Source organism: Aethalodelphis obliquidens, unplaced genomic scaffold, assembly GCF_003676395.1.
Source record: "Aethalodelphis obliquidens isolate GAN/ISIS:26980383/991018 unplaced genomic scaffold, ASM367639v1 scaffold109, whole genome shotgun sequence".
Lineage (NCBI taxonomy): Eukaryota > Metazoa > Chordata > Mammalia > Artiodactyla > Delphinidae > Aethalodelphis > Aethalodelphis obliquidens.
The window spans coordinates 2,387,265-2,409,242 of record NW_020838053.1 but is presented as its reverse complement, the minus strand read 5'-3'; the positions used below and the strand labels follow the sequence as shown (position 1 = coordinate 2,409,242).

At 44.5% G+C, this 21,978-nt stretch overlaps 1 protein-coding gene across 1 annotated transcript in view; it reads right to left on the bottom strand.

Annotated features, from left to right (window-relative positions):
- Positions 1–7,559: 7,559 nt before the first annotated feature.
- LRRC52 (leucine rich repeat containing 52) overlaps positions 7,560–21,978 on the bottom strand; it is a 17,425-nt gene continuing 3,006 nt past the window's right edge. The window contains exon 2 of the mRNA XM_027096864.1: positions 7,560–8,021. Within this exon, the coding sequence (XP_026952665.1) occupies positions 7,696–8,021 (326 nt within the window). The 3' untranslated portion in view covers positions 7,560–7,695. The remainder of the gene's footprint in view (positions 8,022–21,978) is intronic.

The window sequence follows — 21,978 nt, the reverse complement described above, 5'->3', positions numbered from 1 at the left end:
GTACCAAGTTCACTGGAGATAAAGAACTGCAAGCCATGGACTACTTCTGAGGGAGACCAGATCAAAGGATTAAGCCAGTTCTGATCCACTTTGCTCTTTGGGAATGAGGCCAGTGTCACTTAAATGAGTCCAGGGAGTGATATACAAGAAGACCCCAAGTCATACACCAGACTGTATTGTTCGTAAAGGTTAATCTCTTGGCTTAAATAATTGGCCTGCTTAAGAAACCAACCAGCCTGCACCCTTTCCTAATCTGACTGCACTTAGCATTGCCTTTAGGTTGCCCCATATTCCTGGTGGTTCCTCCCTTAACCCCCAAAAGTACCAGAACTATTATTGCCAGAGCTGATGATGGCTAGTATACAGGATCCACCATCTGGCTGCTTGCAAGGAATGGATAATCCCTTTAAAGTCTTAATAGTAGGAGATGATTTATTTGGCCTTATTTTCTAACATTAATTTTTAGATAGCCTGTATCAAGTCCATAAGTTTGATTTACAATATCGTGTTAGTTTTAGGTGTACAGCACAGTGATTCAGTTATGTGTGTGTGTGTATTCTTTTTCAGATTCTTTTCCCTTATAGTTATTACAAAATATTGAGTATGGTTCCCTGTGCTATACAGTAGGTCCTTGTTGGTTATCTATTTTATATATAGTGGTGTCTATGTGTGAATCCCAACCTCTTAATTTGTCTCTTCCTCCTCCCTTTCCCCTTAGGTAACCATAAGTTTGTTTTCTATGTCTGTGAGTCTCTTTCCTTTCCATTTTGTAAGAAAGTTCATTTGTATCTTTTTTTCTTTTTTTTCTTAGATTCCACGCTTAAGTGATATCATATGATATTTGTCTTTCTCTTTCTGACTTACTTCACTTAGTATGATAACCTCTAGGTCCATCAATATTGCTGCAAATGGCATTATTTCATTCTTTTCTGTGGCTGAGTAATGTATATATGTACCACATCTTCTTTATCCATTCCTCTGTTGATAGACATTCAGGTTGCTTCCATGTCCTGGCTATTGTAAATAGTGCTGTAATGAATATTGGGGTGCATGTATCTTTTCAAATTACAGTTTTCTCCTCATATATGCCCAGGAGTGGGATTGCAGGATCATATAGTAGCTCTATTTTTAGTTCCTTAAGGAACCTCCATACTGTCCTCCATAGTGGCTGCATCAATCTACATTCTCACCAACATTGTAGGAGGGTTCCCTTTTCTCTACACCCTCTCCAGCATTTATTACTTGTAGACTTTTTGACGATGGCCATTCTGACCAAATGCTATCCTTTTTAAATGTTAGTTTTCTTATCCATCCAATGGGACAGTAATTTCGTTCAAAGTTGTGGAAAGCCTTTGTGAGTTGGAAGTCACTCTAACAGTATTAGGTGCTGTTCTGTGTGGAGCCCAGTCCTCTCCCCCTTGGGTAGGTCCTGTGTTTGAGGAGTGTGAGACACTGGGTGGAGTCGTGAATGCCAGGAGGTGCCCTCAGCCCTGCTGCAGCCTTGAAATCTCAGAGACAGCAGCTGTGTAGACAAAGCAGAGGGTTCTTTCCACAGCCAGGACTTTTCCTGTTCATTCCACAAAGACCTGGCAGGAAGACGAACTCCAACAGATGGGCTGGGGTGGGGGGTGGTGAGGGTGATGAGACATTGCTCGCCTGTCACCCCCCTTTGTAAATCTTGGGCACACAAAGTTAAATTACTCATATCTCTCAATAAATTGAGCCTCATCATCATTTTCCTGTGCTAGGTGCCTCTCTTTTTTATTTAATATTCTTTACTCTCATTCCCACTCACCATCCATTTATTTAGTCAACCAAAGTTTATAAAGGCCCCTTTTATGATAGGCTTTGTTCTAGGCCTTGAGAGACATCAGGGAACAAAACAGGCAAAAGTTCCTGCCCTCACCTTCTAGTGGTAAATGTGGGACAATACTCATTATCTTTCAGACGATTATAAAATTTACTTATTATTACATTTCATTATTGTCTCATGTAAAAATAGAGCAGGGCAAGGGGGACTGTGTGTGTGTGTGTGTGTGTGTGTGTGTGTGTGTGTGTGTGTGTGGAGGGGATTTTGAGGGCTTGTAATTCCAGGCAGAGGAACAGCCAGTGTAAAGACTCTGTTGCAGTCTCAGTGCCTGGCGTGTGTTAACAGCAGGGCAGCCAGTGAGGCTGGGTCAGAGTGAGTAGTGGGGACACTGGTAGAAGATGATGTCAATGAGGTAAATGGAGTGATGGAGACAGGGGAGGCAGATCATGTGGGGCTTTGTAGGACAGTGTAAGGACTTTATATTTTACCATAGGGTTTCAGGATTTTGAGAATCACAGGGGTTTCTCATTATATTTCTCCCTTTGTTCACTCAGCATTGTGTTTTTGAGATCCGCCCATCTTGCTATATGTACATCTAGTTAGTTGCTTATAACTGTTCGATAGCACTCTATACATTTTACCTAGTCACTCTTCCAACTCTCTGCCACTACACATAACATTGCAGTGGATGTCTTCCTCTGTGCTCCATTATAGGCTGTGTGATCATTTCTGCAGGAGATCTACCTAGGGGTGAGTGGACTTGCTGGGTGGTAGGGTAGGCACACACTCAATCTGACTTAAGTGGTACCAGATTGCTCTCCCGGCTGGCTGTACCCATCTCTACTTCCTTCAGCAGTGCACATCCCCGCCAACATGTGACATGATCCAGTTTTCAATTTTTTTGCCAATCTAATAAGCGTAAAGTAACATCTATTGTTTTAATTTGCATTTCTCTGAATACTAATGAGTGTGAGCACCTCTTTATATGCTAGTTAGTTTTTTGGGGTTTCTTCTTTTATAAGTTGCCCATTCATATTCTTGGCCAATATTTTTATTGGGGTTCTTGTTATTTATCATTTTGATTTTCAGTTCCTTGTATATTCTGGATATTATCCATAGTTGTTTTCAGAAGGTTAGATATGAGGTGGGCTTTGAGGTAATCTAGTCTAACTACCTCATTTTACATTTGGGGAAACTAAGACCCAAGCAATGAAGCGACATCTTAGATCACATGTGTAATGGAAAAGCTGAAACTGGAAGTTACTACTTCTCCTACCATATCGTGTGAAGTGGGCGTCCTTTTAGTGAGGCAGGAATGGCAGTAGGTGGTGGGCAGGAGCTGTTGGGTGCTGCTGGTTCCCCAGCATCTGCATTTCTTTGCAGGCAGGAGGGCCACTTACCCTGACCTGATGGCCGAGATCAACTCTGGACCCAAGAGGCCCTGGCATTCTATGGGGTCCTAGGTCTAGTGACCATTTCCTCTTTCCTATTCACATGGTCACTACTTCAGGACTTTATCTACTCGTGCTTGATCAGCGTTTCTCAAATTTTAGTATGTATAAGTTTCACCGGGAGAAAATATTATAATGCAGATTACTGTCTCACCCTCTCCTGAGGATTTAGAAGCACTGAGGGATCCTTAGAACCCTGATACAGGTGGCCCATGGGCCAGATTTTGTGAAAATCAGTTTCATTAGCTACCTGACTGATCTTCTGTTTCCATCCTAGAGTCACTTCAATTTGTCATTCAGGCTGCCAAACAGAACCACAATCATTCCCCAAACACATCTCTCTTTGTCATACCCCCATGCTTTCACTCTTACCATCCATCTGAAGTGTCCCTTCCTCCATGAAATCCTATGACTTTTCAAGATCTAGGCTAAACATGGTCTCCTCTAGAAAGCCTTCTCTGGTTTTTCTGGGACTCAAGCTCAGGGGCACAGTGTGAATGAAGAAATCTGGCAGGGAGTAGGAACATTCCCTTTGCAGGCACATTGCCCTTTGAAATCATGTGGATACCCCTCTGTATAAAAAAGGTGGTTAAAGACACCTCTTGAAGGTAGCAACACCCTAGACAAGCCAGTCTTTTCTTTAAAAAAAAAAAAAACATTTTAATCAAATACAGAAGCACATAGTTTATTTAAAGAGTTGTAGTTCTACAAAATTTGTTATGAAAAACAGCAATCTTCCATTCTTTTCCCCCATGCTTTTCCCTCCCCAGAGGCAGACACTTGAAACTCTTTTGACTGATTTTTTTGGGTATCTCTAAAGAATATGCTTATATTGCTTCTATCTGATTTTTCAATTTTAGGCACTGTCTATTGACTTTCCACTGAAGAGAATAATGATTTAACCTTCTGTCTCCCCACGTCCCCCGACGCCTGCCACTAACGCCCTGTCCCGCTCCTCGTGTTTTATTGTTTGGCCAGTTTTTACATCCAGTAAACCACGATGGTTCTCTCTGCCTGGGTGACTGGTGCTACCAGGCCCCTGGCTGTCCAAATCAGAAGTTTGGGCACCCTCCTTAACTCCTTCTACTTTCTGTGTATCCTCTGCCCATCCATTCTTTCCCTACCTCCCCTGTCCAGTCACTCACAGAATTCTGTCAACTCTACCTCCGACATAACTGACATTCATCTGCTTTTCTCTGTTCCCAGTGCCACAGCCCTTGCTCCGTCACCCTCTGTCTCCCCTGGAAAAGCGCAATATGCTAGTTTCCTTGTTTGCCATCATACCTCCCTCCCTTCACCTAAGGTGAAGATCTTACAGCCAGAGTGAGCTTTCTAAAGCACAAATTAGACCATGTGATTCTCATGCTAAAAACTCTCGAGTGGACCTTGGGGTCCCCAGGGGACACTTCAAATTCCTTATCACCGTAGGCTAGACGCAGTATTTTGTCCACCATCGCCTTTTGCTTTCCTGGCACACAGACTGCCATGAGGTTGGGGCCATGCAAAGTGTGAGGGAAAGTGACATGTGTCATTTCCAAGCCCAGGGAGGTAACAGCTACATGCCCATTATATCTCTTCTCTCTTCTGCAGTGGACCTGAGGCTCGTGTTCTAGAGGCTGTAGCTGCAGGATGGAGGACGGCTGCCCTTCCCACATTGGGCTGTACATGAGTGAAAAGTGTCTTTGTTGTGTTAAGTCAAGGAAACTTTGGGGTTTTTCTGTTACTGCAGCAGAACCTATCATAACCCTGAGTAACACAAGGTATGCGTAAGGACTTCGGAGTCTGGCCTTGGGTCTCTCTCTTACATGACCTCTCTCCTGTCTTCCTCTCCTTCCACTCTATATTCTAGCTATAATGGTGTGTCAGGCTCTTTCCCACTTCTGGGCATTTGCATGTGTAGTTCTTGTTACTTAGAATGTCCCCCTAGCCCACATATATTCTTTGCCATTTTGCCTGGCTCATTCCAACTCAACCTTCAAGTCTCAGCTTAGATGTCTCTTCCTCAGGGAAGCCTTTCAAGACTCCCTACTACTTTCTGGGTTAGTATCCCTCCCTTGTGTCCCTTTGAACCCCGAGGCCTACCCTTCACTTACCACTCTGGCCTGAAATCACCTGTTTACTTATGTCTCCACCAAACTGGACTCTAAGATCCCCGAGCGTCTTGATTCTGCCCCTTCACTGCAGTCTCTTCAGGGCCAGTCAGAGAAGATGCTGAGTCCTTTTTTTTTGTTTTGTTTTTGTTTGTGTGTGGAAAGAGCCAGGGCCTCTTAGGAGAGAAACTATTGTGCAAAGCTGCAATTCAGATTTCTTTTGCCAAGACTATCTTGGTAGTTTAAATTCTTGAGAGCTACTATTGACTAGTGCTTTGGGGGAAACAGTCAGACAGAGCTGGTTTGACTTCTGGTCTTATTGTGTAATGTTGAGCTAGTTACTTAAGCCCTAATTTCCTTATCTAATGGGGATAATAATAATGCTAATATCCACCTCACAGGGTTATTTTGACAGTTAAATGAGTCAATATATATAGAAACACTCAGAACAATGCTTGACATACAGAAGTACCCAATAAATGTTAGATATATTGTTATTTTTAAGAATATCCTAAATGCAAATGTGGTAACCTCGATTGGATCCTGGAACAGAAAAAGGACATTGGGAAATAACTGATGAAATCCAAATAAAGTCTGAAGTTTAGTTAATAGTAATATTCCAATGTTACTTTTTTAGTTGTGACAGATGTACTGTGAGATAACTGTAATATGAGCTAACTTCGGGGGAAACTGGGTGAAGGCTATATGGGAATTCTCTGTTCTCTCTTTGTAACTTTTCTGTAAGTCTAAAATTATTCCAGGATATATTATTATAATTGGTATTCATTTTAGTTTCACAATATCCCTCTGTGATGTAAGCACTATAATGAGTGCCATTTACAGATGAAGAAACTGAGGCACAGAGAAGTTAAATAACTTGTCCATGGTCACCCCTCACAATTGGGATAACAGAATAAGAATGATTGGTGAGCTGGGATTTAAATAGAATGCGATAATAAACATTTATTGAGCCCCTACTTTGTGTAAGGCATGTGCTGTGTCCATGGAGAATAACAGGCAGTCTCTGTCCTCAAGGTCATGACAAGTAGGAAGCCCAAGTTCACACAGGTGTAAGGACAAAACCAGGTGTAAGGACAAAACTAGGGGTAGGAATCTATTTGTGAGCCCATGCTCTTCACCATCACACCAGACAAATTTGGGGGAATAACGTGCAATTCACAGCGGAAGTGCAGAGGTAAAGGTAGGTCTGGTTGGGGGTTTAGGGACAGCTAGCTCCATGGGCGGGCCTTTGATCTAGTTTTGAACGTGAGCATGATTTGATCTGGGTAGAGAGAAAGGGAAAACCTGGAATGGGTCTTTGGGTTGAGCCACCCCTGCCTTCTGCTCTCTTTCCCTTCTCCTAAGCAGTCCTGAGAGCAGGACCATATGGGTACACACTTAGCTATTCTGTTGCTTTATCAGAGACAGGAGGTCACAGTGCATAGAGCATGGGCTTTGGGGTCAGGCAGCCTGAGGTTCAGCAATTGTTCTGCATCTTATCATCTGTGTGATCTTGAGCTGTGGTCTCTCTGAGCATCAGAAAAATGAGGAAACAATGACCTCCTGACCTGGTTGTTGTGAGGATTAACCCCATGAGAAAAAGTTTCTGAAGCGTGGTAGGATGCTGGGCATTTGGTAAGGCCTCAGTAAGTGGTGGCTGGCTCTGTGTGCCTCTCTCCTTCGTTTTGTCCAAGGCTGACACGACGAACCTTTGGTTATGTTGCTAAACATTCCTTTGAAAGGCAGCTTTGTTCAAAGGAAAGAATGTGGACTTTGGGAGGCTGTACTGCTTACCATTTGAGTAAAACAGTGTCACTGTAAAGTAGGATTGTTGTGATAATTAGGAGGTGAAGTGTGAAGATAGCCCATAGACATATTCCATTCATGTTAGTCCTTGTCATTTTGCCTTGTATTTTTCTCCATTTGAATCATTTTAATCTTGACTGCCCTCCCCCCACAACCCTGCCCTAAATTGTTGCTCTTTGAGGACGGATCTCAAATCTTGTATTTGTCACATCCCTCCCTCCAGCACTTAGTTTAGGGGCATAGCATAGTAGGTGCTCATCAAACACAAGTTGGCCCGCTTTCGGGGTGGCCTTCCTCAGCATTTAGGTGCCTCCAACAGCTTCTCTAGACTTTGTTCTATGCCATCCTTCTGAGATCAAGGAATTACCCCTGGGTTGGTTGAACAGGAAAGGACCAACCTGTGAAATGGCCACCAAATGTTTTATTTATTTTACTAGTAGGCTTCAACCTCTAAGACAGCTTTGAGGAGTGGGAAGGGGAGGGCAAGACAGAAAGCAGGGAGCCGGGGAAAGGTCCATCAGACAGCAGCGCCTGGTAACTAAATCAGCTGAGGAAACCCGTCCTGGCCAGACTCCACCCTGCTTTGAAAAATCCTCCTGCTGGCTTCTACCCTCTGCCCGAGCTCGTCCTCTGCCTCATCCTCGCTCGATCTGCGGCGGGCATTCTGGTAGAGCACGGCACACACGCCCGTCAGCCAGGCGGCCACGGTGCCCGCGGAGAAGATGCAGAAGCCGATGAGCAGCAGGAAGATGTAGTCTTGGTGGTCCAGGTGCGTGACGCACATGTACCGGAGCGGGTTCCCCACCTTCGTGATGGGCCACCCTGCCAGCTCTGTGGGCTCCAGGCACGTGGCATTTTGTTCATCTAAGAGGAAACACACAGCAGGCAGAGTGCTGAAACAGCAGAACTCCCAGGGTGCTGAGGCCAGCAGGGACTTGGAGAGGCTGTCTGGACTCTCGCTACTCAAAGTGTGGTCTGCGGGCCAGCGATATCGGCATCACAGGGACCCCGTTAGAAATGCAGAATCTCAGGCACCGCCCCAAGGCCTCCTGAATCAGAATCTGAATCTTAACAAGATCCCCAGGTGATCTCTGGGGCACATTAAGGTTTGAGACTGCTCCTGGACTGCTTTTTGCCCGAGGCTTAGCTGTGTTCAGATTCACCTCCTGAAAATGGGCTTTGCTTTCTAAAGCTCCTCAAGGAACGAGAGACCACAGCAGGAGCTGGGAGGTTGGAAACTTAAGCAAGATTGCCGTGGAGTGTTGACGCTCCACAGAACTCCACCAGTGCTCGTCATCTCTGTCTCCCCTTCCTCTTATTGACCCCCTCCTTCCCCCTCTGCTTTGCCCTTTCCCCTTGTCCTGTTCCTGAGCCCAGCCAGGGATCACTAAGGCCACCCAATGTCATCGCACGCCACTTAGGAGGGACAAAATTCTCTGGAAATGCCTACTGTGTGCTCTCTATGCCTCACCCTCAGCTCCACCTGCCCCCAACCTGGAGAAACAAAGGGGGAGCTCAGGGAAAAGAGACAGCCAATACCGGAAGCAGCTCTGTTTCTCAGTGGTGATGTTGGTATCACTAGATGATCATATGATCTACATGAGCCTTCAGTCCTTTTTAGCCACTGACTCAGCTGCCTGGCTCCTTCTCTCAGCACCTTTCCACATCAAGCACTGCGGACTTCAGTATATAACAGAAGGCAAAGTGGGCTCTGGAGACAGACAGACTAAGGTTCAAACACACTGTTACTTACTAATTTGGTAAACTTCAGCAGGATGTCTGACTCTGTCTCTGAATACCATTGCCTCATCTTACAAAGAATGATACCTATTCTCAGGGTAGTTAGGAGGACTTAACTGCCGCAGGTGAGAAGGCAAGCTTTGTACACAATAGTGCACACAATACACTGTGCACAATAGATGCACAGATGACTCAGCCCTGTCATCAGCCCTGCGTTTTTCTAGCTCCATATACTCCGCCGTGTTGATGCTGAGGTGCCTGTGAGCGGTGTCCAGGTGAATATAAATAAGCATTAGATAAATGAGCTCCCATTCAGGGTTGAGACCAGGGTTTGAGAAAACTATGATCCAAATCATAATAGCAGCTGATATTTACCAAGTTCTGTCTACATGCTAAGTGATATACAAATGCTATCTCGTTTAATTCTTACAGCAACGTTGACACACACTATCATCCTTGTTTTACACATAAGGAAACTGAGACGCAGGAAGGTTTCCTAACTTGAAGGTTTTGGATAACCTGCAGGTTCCAGTCAGGGGACAGGAGAAAGAGAAAACCCAGACTGAGCTATCTGAGCTTTTTTGGCAGAAGTGGGAGATACAGAGAGAGGCAAGTGTGGGGGGAAGCTTCACCTAGATCAGGGTAGAAACTCCAGACTATGTGAAGACACTGATATCCTTGGTGACCAAGGACGTGAGGGAAATCAGGTCTGGACTGGAGCTAGAAGCAGGAGAATTAGGGAGAGGAATACAGAAGTGAGCTGACTGGGTAGGAGGCAGCTGGCTTTGGGTGGCTGGAGACAGCTGTCCAGGCTGAGTGCTAAGTCCTCTCCAAGCTGGACACTATTCCCTGCACCCTGGTTCTGGGTCAGTGCACCTATAGTGAAGTCATTTGTTACTTTCAGGAAGATGGCCTGAAGTCTGTGGTGCTGTGAGGACTCCCTGATGGAGGAGGCTGTAGACATACAAGGAGGAAGCCAGCATGGGGGCTGCTACATCCACTGGTTACAAAGATTACAGAGGAAAGGAGAGGAAGAAGCCCCTCTTTAGAATGAGTGTGAGACAGTGGCCCTCAGGGCAACCCTGGCCCGTGGGAGAGGGAAAGGGGCCTTGGGCCTCCATCTCAGTGTGCTGTAAAGGGACAGGAACACAATTACACCTCAAGACCTGTCTCTAGTCAGCCTGCTTCCAGGACCTCTGGGGCTTTGCCCAGGAGGCCCAAGAGTGGGGCTAGTGAGGAGTAAGGCAGGCCCCTGCCATCTTCAGGAATTCTAGCAAGAGAGGGCTTAAGTCACCTGCCCAAGCTGCCAGAGACACCACGTGGGAATATACAAAGAAAGATGTATTTGAGAAAGGAGAACGTGGGATTCTGAGGGTCTGGAGTGTGCCTACGGCAGTTTACCTCATTCTATTTTTAAAAAGATTAGGCTTTTAAATTGGCGCTTGGGTGGCAGAGATGAGACTAAACATTAAACGCATATTTCTCCATTTTGGAGCATTACCTTGAAAGGAGCAATTAGGCAGTGATTTTAATGCATCGTTAGGCTGCTTTTAAGTGAGGGATGTGGGTGGATCTGTGGGGAGGGTTTTTCTACTGCTGCATTCACTCTCCCCCCCTCATTGCCTGTCACCGCCAAGGTGTGAGCTCTCAACTCTTAGCAGGTCTGTCTCCACCCATTCCCAGTTTCCCAGCTCTGGACCATTTCACACACTCCTGCCAGATTTCCCCTTCTGCAAGCTAGGCTCTTGCCAGCCACACTCTGGATCAAAACCCTCCTCTGACTCCCCTGTGGGGCTCAGAATAACATCCAGATCAACTGGCCTGGTGTTCAGAGCCCTCAGGATCTGCCCCCTCCTACCTTCCCCACCTTAATTCTGAGTTCTCCCAGTACCCCATCCTTTTCAAATTAAACTGTCTTTATTCCTTGATTACATATCCCCCTTATCTGCAGCTGGCTTTGTTGCACTCCTCTTTTTGCATCAAATATCTCTTCCTCTAACTTTTGCGTGATCAAGTCCTTCCTATCCCTCAAGGTCTAGTGTACATGCATCTACCCTCAGTAACCCTTCCCAAACCACGTCAGAGGGCAGTCATGTGATTGTTCCCACTTCGAACTCATCTATAGCATTTCCTAGTATCATTCTCACTGCACCTATCACATTCTGTGTTGCTTGGTGGTTATTTGCTAGAAAAGGGGTACATCTTTTCTCTCCTACTAGAGACATTTTTAGCTCTTGATGACATAATCCTTGTTTGATCATTACTGCTCTTGATAATAAGAGCTATCATTCACTGAATGAATTACTTAATTTTTAAGTATTTGGGGATTTTCTAGTAATGTTTTTATTATTGAGTTCTAGTTCAGTTCTACTGTGGTCAGAGACATACTCTTTATGATTTCAACCCTTTGAGATTTATCGAGAATTTGCTTTATGGCTGGACATAAAGTCGATTTTAGTAGTTTTTGCATGTGCACTGAAAAAAATGTATTCTCTCTTTGTTGAGTACATTGTATGTTGATTAGGGTGTGGTTTGATACAGATCTTCTGTATCTTTATTTATTTTATTTATATCTTTATCGACTTTTTATATTCTTTGACTTTTTATTGACTTTATTGACTTTTCAAAACTATTGTCTCCGTTACTATTAGATTGTTAGTTGTCTATTCGTTACAGGGGAAGTATGTTAAAGCCACCAGTTATGATTATGCAGTTGTCTACTTCTCTGTATAATTCTGTCAAGTTTTGCTTTACCTATTTTGAAGCTATGCTATTAGATGCATATAAAGTTACCTCTTCTTGGTAGATTTATCCTTTTCTCATTGATCAATATCACTTATTATCTGTAGTAACGCTTCGTACCTTAAAGTGTACTCTGTTTGATGACATAAGTATGGCTGTACCAAATCTCTTTTGGTTAGTGTTTGCATTGTGTAGCTTTTCCCATCCTTTTACTTTTGATCTTTCTATGTTTCTATACTTAAGGCAAGCAGGATGTAGTTTGGTTTTGTTTTTCATCAATCTAGCAAACTTTGTATTTTAATCAGCCCATTAATGTTTAATGTTAGACTGATATATTTGGATTAACTATTTGTTTTCCATTTGTCCTATTTTTTAAATGACCCTACCCCTTGACTATGTTCCTTCTATTTTATTATTTCATTTCCTCTTCTTTAGCTTGTTAGTCATGCATTCTTTTCCTAGTCTAGTATGATGACTTTAGAGTTTATAGACCTATCTACTCATCCTGGAGTGTCTGATATGTGCTAGACACCATATAAGGTGCTTCACAAAATTAAATTCTACTCCTGAGCACCCCACTAAGTAGTTTTAACTATTCCCAGGCTACAGAATGAATAAATTGTTCATCAATTATTCTGTCTCTGCCTTTCTTGATCTCCTTGCCTCTGAGAAAAGGCTGTGTGTTCTGTGCACTGCACAATCCCAGGGCTTTCATTCACATTACAAACATGTGACTAAGCCCCATCTTATCACTTCCTCAGCTCTACTTCATGGGTGCAGGACATTTGCCCCAGTTACAGCGCCCAGGTACAATTACAGGTATCATTAATGTTTAAATTCTTCCTGCAAATAGTTCCTAAGGAAACATAAACTACCCCCTTATTTAGTTCCACATGTGGCACGTTGCTCACAGGTGGAAAACCTGTCTGCCAAAATCGAATGCATGGAGCAGCAAGGGTTTCTGGGGCCCAGAACCACACCTGTTAATGCAGGAACCCAGAAAGCCTTCCTTCAGAAAGCCAGCTTGAACCTGGTGGTTTTAAGAGGAATTGCTCCTTTTCTTGGTCTGCAGAAGCGACCACAGTTCTGGGGTCTGCTTAGCTCTCCAGAGGAGCAGGCTGCTCTGAGCTCCCTGGGCAGTCTTGCTTACGACCTGTCTGGGCTGAGTGGAGGAGGCCAGCCTCCATGTGGTGGCCACATAAAGTGAGAGGATAGAATCTGGAGACTTCTCTCTCAATTACACTGCAACTTGGAGAGCAAATACCAGTTTCCATCAGCTTAAGCACTTTGTCATGAAACTTCCACCTGGAACCTAGAGAAAGGCCTAATTCCCTTATTTCTCCTCCTTAGGCCCTAGCTTGCCTGAACATCATTAGATGTTCAGTATTCTTTTCTCCAGCTAAATTACGTATTTGTCAACTACCTATTCATTTTTCTGCCTCCGCCCACTAGATTATGAACTCCATGAAGACATGGATTTGTTTTCACTGTTGTGTCCTCAACATCTAGAATAGTGCTTAACACATACTAGAGCTCAAAGTATGTTTGTTGAGTGAATTAAATATTGTTTGTTATTAATGCCCCTTGGGGTCAATGTCATTGACATAATGCTCGGCTGGAGGAAAGGGAACCTGGGGAGATAGAAGACTATAGGTGGGTCAGCTAACTAACCTCTTGCCATCTTAGACTACTCTACACTAGGCTAATACTAATCACTGCTTACCTCATGAGAGTCTGGGGAAGGATTCAGTGAGCTAAGGGGTGTGAAGTCCTGGAGGAGGCAGGAACAGATGACTGTTCTGTTCAAATGGAGGGGTAAGCCTTGAAGTGTCCTCTGAGACTGCAGAGAAGGAAATGAGGGTACATGCAGATGGGGAAGGGGCTGAGGATGCAAGGGCTGCCAGCATGATGGCAAAAGGTAGTTATTATTATTCCCCAATTACTGTTTGAGAGCAGAGACCCTATTTGTTCACCTTTGTATCCCTAGTGCCTGGTACACAACAGAGGTTTGATAAATGTCTATTGAATGCATAGAGAATGGGTGGATTATCGGTTTAATCTCATACAGCAGTTCTTAAACTCATATTTTTGGCCTTGCTGTTTAGGACTGGTTTCTGATAGAACTTGAGGGGATCACTATCATATTCTGCTGTACTATGGGTGGCCCAGAGGAGAAGACTCCCTAGAGGGAAACCTAGACTGGACCGTATAGCAGCCCAGCACCACCAAAGCCAACTGGCCAGCAAGGCTCCCTTCTTAGACCCTCATGCATGGTCCTCTGAGCATTTCTAGTCCTCCATTGGCTCCTACCTTTGCCACCCTAGAGCTTCTTTTCCTCATCACTCAGCTGTCTTCCCTTGATGGCATGAGCCAGGCTTCAGCAAATTACAACCTGTGGGCCAAATCCATCCTGCAGCCTGTTTTTGTAAATAAAGTTTTATTGGAACACAGCCATGCCCATTCATTCATGTATATTCTATGGCTGCTTTCATGTTACAAATGACAGAGTGAATAGTGGCAACAAAGACCCACAAAGCTTAAAATATTTATTATTTGCCCTTTCATGGAAAGTGTGTGCTGACTCTCGGTCTGAAGCATCCTTGGCTTTGGACGATTTGGGCTTGGGCAGTACAGTTCTTATCTGATACAATTCTTTCCCTTGGATAAAGAGTTCATATTTTGGTAAAGGTTAAACCTGATTCATAGACTCTTGGAACATTACAGGAACAACCTTGAAATCCAGCAAGTTCAACCTGATTATTCCTGTGCTTTAAGGGTGCTTTAGGCTACAGGACTGGTTTTTTTGTATAAGTGGTTGTATATGGGCAAGATTTAGAGGTAGAAAGACCCCTTTTCCTCATAATACTTCTCATGTGCTTGTCAGTGCCCAAAATTCTGTCAGCAGGAGATAGAACCATTCATTCCACTGATAAAAGAAGGCTTAAAGTGTAAAGTCCTCTGAAAAAGAAGCCAATGACTTAATTCCTTCCCTGGGGAACCCCTGCTACTGCCTTTCTTGATGGAGGAGGGGAGCCAGCTACATGACAGGCCTGGGGGATGGTACCAAGCAGTTCCTGGAAGCTAATGGAAAACCCTAGTTTGCTCTCAGTTTGGCCTAGAGCTGGACCTGCTGAATAATAACTCATCTTCTCAGAAAAATCCAGATAGTGGACAGTTATTATCCTCATGGATAATAGGCAATTTAGAAAAGTTCAGTGGTGGAAGACAGCACCGTTCACCAGTCACCCAGGCAGAAACTTGGGAGCCCTTCCTGTTTCCTCTCTCACATCCCATAATTTAAGCCATGAGACAATCCTGTTAGTCCTACCTTCAAAATATATCCCAATTCTTACCTCTTCTTATCTTCTGGACCATTACCCTGGGCCAAGCCACAGTCTTCCCTTTGCCTGAACTGTGACGGCCTCTTAACTTGTGTCCCCACTTTCCACAGTCTCTCTCCATCTAGCAGTGGGAACCAGCTGTAAACCATAGATCGTGTCACTTCTTGCTCAAAACCCTTTCATGACTTCCTGTCACATTTAGAATAAAGTCAAAAGCCTCTCCATGGCCTGTTGGTCCTATAAGATCTGGCCTCTGATTTTTTACCTCATTTCTTACCTTGGCTTCACTCCACTTCAGCCATACCCACCTTCTGCTACATCGAGCTCATTGCACCCCAGGGCCTTTGCACTTGTTCTTCCCTCTGTCTAGAAAGACCACACCACCCTGCACCATATTTCCATTGCTGGTCCCTTCACTTTATTAAGTTCTCTGCTCTTCTTACTTGATGCTTCAATATGTTGGCATTCCCCCAAAGCTTCTGTCCTTGCCCTGTTACCCTCTCATTCTAAACTCTTTCCCTGGCTGATCTCATCCTTTGTTTGGTTTTGATGATCACCAGCGGGCTGATGATTTCCAAACATATATTTTATTCTCTATTATGAATTTCAGGTCAGAATATCCAAATGCCTCCTGGCTCACAAAGACCTCCCACTCAACACGTTCATGATGGGACTTGGCTTCTCTCCTAACCCCCTCACTACCCCTCCTCTCAGTGGAGCCCCCATAGCTGTCCAAGCCAATACTTGATGTTTTTCTTTTCCTTTATTTTCCATGTCTCATTGATTTTTTATTCACTCAAATATTTCTTGAGCATTTTCTCTGTGTCTGAATCTTTCTGAAGATTCAGACCTGCTCTTTGCTCTTACAGACCTTCCTGTCTATCAGGGAAGACAAATGTTAAATTAATACAAATCTGTTAATTGTGCTAAGAGTCACAAAGGGAGTACAGGGAACTCTGGGAGGGTCTAGTTCAGTCCCAAGTTCTGTTGCTTCTACCTTCCAAACAGTTCCTTCTGACCTGTCTGTACCTCTTCATCCACACTGTTGCCATCCTCTCTTGTCTGAATGCCCATACGAGCCTCCTAGCCCTGTATCCATCTTGCCTGCCTGCCAAAACTTCTCAGGATACATTGCATGTTCCCTAGAAAGACCATAAACAAAGGCCCTAGATGGCCAGACCCCTGTTTCTCTTTCTAGCTGCATCCATGCTTTGCTGGATTCCTTATAGTTTGGGGAATTCTTCATCTCTAGAGATGAAGAAACTGAGGTTGGCTGCTTTGGCTGGCCTTGCACTGCCTCCTTCCAGGGGCCTGAGTGGTGCTGGGTGATCAGAGGGGCCATGCATAGAGGTCTGGCATTTCTGAGCTCGAGGGAACTTTAGATCACCCACCCTCAGGGATTCCAACAGGGCTGAGTTAGAGGTCCTTCCCAAACCGCACATGCTTGCCATCCCCATTCCTTCTCGAATTTTCTGGATGATTTAGGGATCACTGACCCAGTCGCACCCCTCTCAGCCCCCTTGTTGTCCTCATGAGGCTGCTCCTCTGGCTCTCAACAGGAGGGAGCCACAAGGCCAGGGTGTCCATGATAAGGTGGGAGAGATGTGCTAGCGGAGCAGTTGACAGCCTCGGCAATGACTGCTGCCCAGCTGTTCCCTCTTTTGGTGTCTGGTCTTTATTGCAATTTCCCTGGTGGAGGAGATGGGCTAGCATTAATAGTGGAAGGGTGTGAGGACCTGAATTCATTCTGGAAATCTAAGTTTTGGCGCAGCTGTAGATGATTTTGTACTTGGTGGATTCAAATGGGGCCATTATCCTATGAGAGCAGCTTTGAATACAGGATGAAATAGCCTCAGAATGAGACTGAGATGTTCCTGTTCAAAATGCCCTCAAAATGACTTGGACTGGAAACAGCACATGACCCAACCCACCTGCTCCCTGCAGATGTCCCTGAGTGGCTTTGTCCCCCTGCATTGGCAGCACTCCTGTGCAGACTCCTCTTTTTGACTTGTGGGCCCCACCATCGGACGAAGCAGGACTGCCTAAGGACTATAATTTAAGGGTTGACACAGACGGAACCTCTGTCCTGAGACTACCTCCACATCTACGTTTTAGTAGCCTGTGATTTTCTGAATTCTCACTGTTTCTGGTTGTTCCCTGTCACATTGCAAATGCTCCTTGAGGGAGACATATCAAAACATTATTAGCTACTAACATCTTAGTGTAAATCAATTTATTCACCAGATGGAGCGGCCACCATAGAGCCAGAACCCAGACCATTGTCCTAGGGTTTCTCAAAATGCGGCCTAAGGAGCACCTGCCCCAACATCTCACTGAGTCATCACCTCTAGACATGGAGCCCGGGCTCTTGTGCTCATTACAGTTTGAGAACCACTGGTGGAGCAGACCAGGTCTGGGAGGAAAGTCCAGGCACTGAGTGCCTGGGGGGTGGAGGCATTTTTCAAGGCCAGACATTGCTCAAGGCCATTGCTTAAGACAGGAAGCGGGAGAGTGAAGGAGTTAGAGGTTGCACTTCCTAATTGTGTGACCACTGCCTTCATCTCTAGGAACACCTGCACCTCGACACGGACTCGTTGTGCACTTGCTCATCTGGGACCCTGTCTGCTGACCACTGCTCTCCTTTTCCTTCATCTAAGTGCATCTTATCTTTCTATTTAGGTTCATAGGCTGCCAACGAGAAGGGATTTATAGAGTATCTAATCCTATTCCCTTATTTCAGAGACAAATGAGACTCAGAGGGAAAAATGACTCACCCCAAATCACACACAGGCACGACTGGGATCAGGCTTCCTGGCTTTCAACTGCATTTTCTCTCTCTTGTATCCCCCTAGATTTGCCTTATTAAGGACAGGAATTATGACTTCTTTCCCTGTGATAAAGCACCCCAGCAACATAAATACAATGTTGGGCATGTAATAAACATACAATAAATGTTTCAAAGTTGAATAGACTGTGATGTGCCTGATAGTAAGGAAATACCATGGCATGGGAGAAAGCATTGAACTTGGGTGTCAGAAGATCTCCACGCTGGGCTGGGCTCTATAGCCACTTACCTGGGACGTGGCTAGATTCTAAAGTTCCAGTTTAAGCTTCCTATATCTTCCTATATTAAAGGCTTCGCCCACCAATATGGTGGCCACTAGCCATACATGTGGCTATTTAAATGAATTGAAATGATGTAAAATGAAAAATTCAGTTCCTCAGTTCTACAAGCCTAATTTCAAGAGCTCAACAGCCACATGTGGCTAGTGGGTAGTGTATTGGACAGCACAGGTTTAGACCATTTCTACTGCTGCATAAGCTTTTGTTGGGCAGTGGTGGACCAGACTTTGAGGGTGGAGGGCATGTAGGAAGCCAGGCTTTTTCTGTCCAGGAGCTTAGAGCTACATGAGTTTTTGAGAGCATCTTCAGAGGCATTCAACCCCGTCCTGCTGGGGAGCCCTCTCCTGGGAAGAGCTCAATTTCTACTCTCACCTTCAAACAGCATTAATGACTGGAAAATTACAGTTCCAGCCAGGAATTAGTTCTCCTATTTTCTGACCTGAGCCAAAAAGGAAATGGAATCTGTGGACCTGTTTTAACTCTGCATTGATCAGAGCATCCAGGCAACCAGCACATTTCAACTCACCTCCATTTCTGCTATGATTTTTGTGTTTGGAAAGTGAATACGTGAACTCTTTGAGGACTGGGCAGTTTTCAGTGCATCTGGTGAGTATATCATTGGAGGGTTTCCTTTGAGGAAGACTTTTGATGATAGCGCCAAATCTCTTGTCAATATGGGAAAGTTTTGATGTTCCTATCTGCTGTAGCCTTGTGATGAAATAAGGTGAATAAAACATTCAGCCTCCTCTATAGCCCCTCTGTGGGGGGTGAACTTAGCCAAGGTGTGACATAGGGGAAGGACATATTATTGCCCTCATGTCTTTTGTTTTAACACCTCTCCATTTCTTTCCTGGATCTTGGCTTCCTTCAAGGTTCCCCCACTGCTGCAGAATTAATCTTAGCTAATTGCATTTCCCAAGCACTCACTCTTCCCTCTGATATGAAAGTTGATAAAAGCTTAGGGGCACCGGTATTATTCTGCCCTGGAACTTACATATTTGTTCACAATCCTTTTCAAGGTTGGGGCACTTTTAGGGACCCAGAAGGATGAATCTCTAATGGCTAATTTTAGCCCAATGGTAGGCAGTGGATGGAGAGACTGGGGCAAAAATACTGCTCATTACTCTTCAGATCACAAAATTACACCATGTAGGTGACTTCCTTCTCCTAAGGCCATGTCTGCCCCATAGTTGAACTGACCTCCTGGCCCTCATCCCTTGAAAGATGTCTGCACGTTCACACCTGTTTCTGGAAGTGAGGTTTGTGTTTAAGATAGAACTTCAGTTCCAGACTCAGGTGACTCAGGAAGAGCCACCTTGCTGCTGCTGGCCCAGCCCTGAGTCTCATGGCCTGGGCTGAGACCAAGCCTTGATTTCAGCTTCTGGTTTTATTTCCCAGGGTCTGAACTCCTGTATTCATAACTCATCCAATATTCAAATCCAGGATCCCCTCTGTCCCATTTTCTCAGGGATTAGAATCCTGGGACCTGCTGCCTACCTTCCCATCTCCTATTTATATCCCCATATGCATCTGTACGGTCATATCTCCTGCACAGGGTACACTGTCCTCCAATAAGGCTGAGCCTTCCTGAAGTCCACTGCTTGTCCCAGGGACCACCTGAATGATATTTGCTACTCTCTTAGGATCCTGTGTCTTTCCTACATCTGCCAACCATTTGTTTATTGAATGTTTATGGTGTGCCAGGCTTAATGTTGATGACAGTTTATAAATGTTCTCATTTCATCCTTACACCAGCCCTAGAGAGGTTGGTTCTATTATTAGACCTGTCTGAAAGATGAGGAAATTGAAGTATGGAGAGCTTAAGTAAATTATCTATCTCCTACAGATACAAAGTGGCAGGGCTAGGGTTATGATCCACAACCGTTACACTCCAGAACCTGAGCTCTTCATACTGGGCTCTCCTGCCTGTATGGTGGCCGTCCTTCACCACCTGAAGCTGAGGCTGTCCGAAGTACTTGTTCTACCCCAAAAGGCACATGCTTGTCTTTTTTGTCTTGCTGTGTCCAGTGAGGTTAGTTCTGCTGTGCCTAATTGGACTGTGGGACACATAAGGTGCAGGTGGCCCATAGTCAGATGAGTCTCAATGCACAACCCCAGGGTTCTTGGCTAGCTACCTCTATGAACACTTGTTTGGCACATAATAGGCACTCAAGAAATATTTAAATGGATGAACGCCTGAGCTGAGTGGTAGCATGGAAGTCCCTTACTTCACTGCCTTGCTTTACAAGGGGTCTATATACTGGAATTCTGCTGTCATGCCGACCTCAGTACTGCACTGCAGGCAAAATCTCCCAATACTGAGGTTTAGTATCTCCCTGGGTCTAAAATGACACCCATCTTTAAGTTGGATTCTCCTTTATAAACAACCAGGTTATTTAGCTTATTTCATAGAAATTCTTCCTGTATCCTGAAATTTGGGCACATGGGGAAGAGATGTGTAGACCCCATTCTAGAACATGCCAGAGAGTACCGTTTTGATAGAAAATGTGGTATAATAGGTGGGCTAAAGGTTGAGAGTTCAACTAGAGTGTTTGTAAATAGCAAAGATATTTCCACCTAACAGAGGCAGGAATCATCATATGAGAGTCACATGAAATAAACATCTTCCATTATGTTGAGGTCTGGCTAAAGGGCAAGAGAAGCATCTAATGAATTTTATTGTGTGAGTGTTTTCAGCTTTTTGTGTATGTGTCTGTGTGTGTGTTCATGTGTTGACGTGTATCTGTGCATTTATATGTGTATGTGTGTCATGCATATGTAATATGTGGGTGAGTGTGTATGTATATATGTATGTATGGTATGTTTGTGTAGATACAACTTTGTGTTTGTATATGTGCATGTATGTATGTGTTTGCATGTGTGTTCACGTGTATGTTTGTGGTTTTGTGTGTGTGTGTGTGTGTGTGTGTATGGGAAGGGAGAACCAGACTGAATAACATGCAAAGGAGAGCAAACACTGAGGTTAGGTTCATTCTTTTAGAGTTCGGGTAGATTGGGGTGAAACCTCAGTTTGTAAGGGAAGTGCAGGCATATTATAATGAGTTTATGATGACTAGGGCTTATTATCCAATGAAAATGATCTAGTGTGAGTTCCAAGTGTAGACAGGTAAAGCTGAAATTTAGGTGCTGTGGGCATATGCTTAAAACATGACTTATATTTATAACTAAAGTGACTTATTCAATCATAGTTATGTAATATGAGGATTTAAGAGAGAGTTGCCACGTGGGAAAAGACTTGAATTTGAAATCAGGAGGTTCAAACCATTTTCTTGCCTTTTAGTAGCTGTGTGGTTTTGGGTGAATCAGTCTATCTTCTCAACCATAGGATAGGGGTTAAAAATACCCATCCTAGGGCTTCCCTGGTGGCGCAGTGGTTGAGAGTCCGCCTGCTGATGCAGAGGACGTGGGTTCGTGTCCCGGTCCGGGAGGATCCCACATGCCGCGGAGCGGTTGGGCCCGTTGCCTGTGCTCCACAACGGGAGAGGCCACGACGGTGGGAGGCCCACGTACCGCAAAAAGAAAAGAAAAGAAAAGAAAAAGTTAAAAAAAAAAAAGAAAGAAAAAGTTAAAACAAAAAAAAACCCATCCTAGCCTCTTCCACAGTCCTAGAGCACAAAATTTGGTGGTATGACACTCAAGTAAAGAAACTGAAACAGCATGTGTGAAAAAACTTCAGCAGCTGCAAAGCTCCGTACAAAGCTAAATTATTCTATGTCTGAGCTGGGGCTCACTGCTGTTTTTAAGAGATAATAATAGTGAACTGGAGCAATGAGACCATATTTCTGTATGAAGTGAACTGGGAGGGTTCCTCTATGCCACCAAACAGCAGAGGGAGATGAGCAGATTAGCAGTTG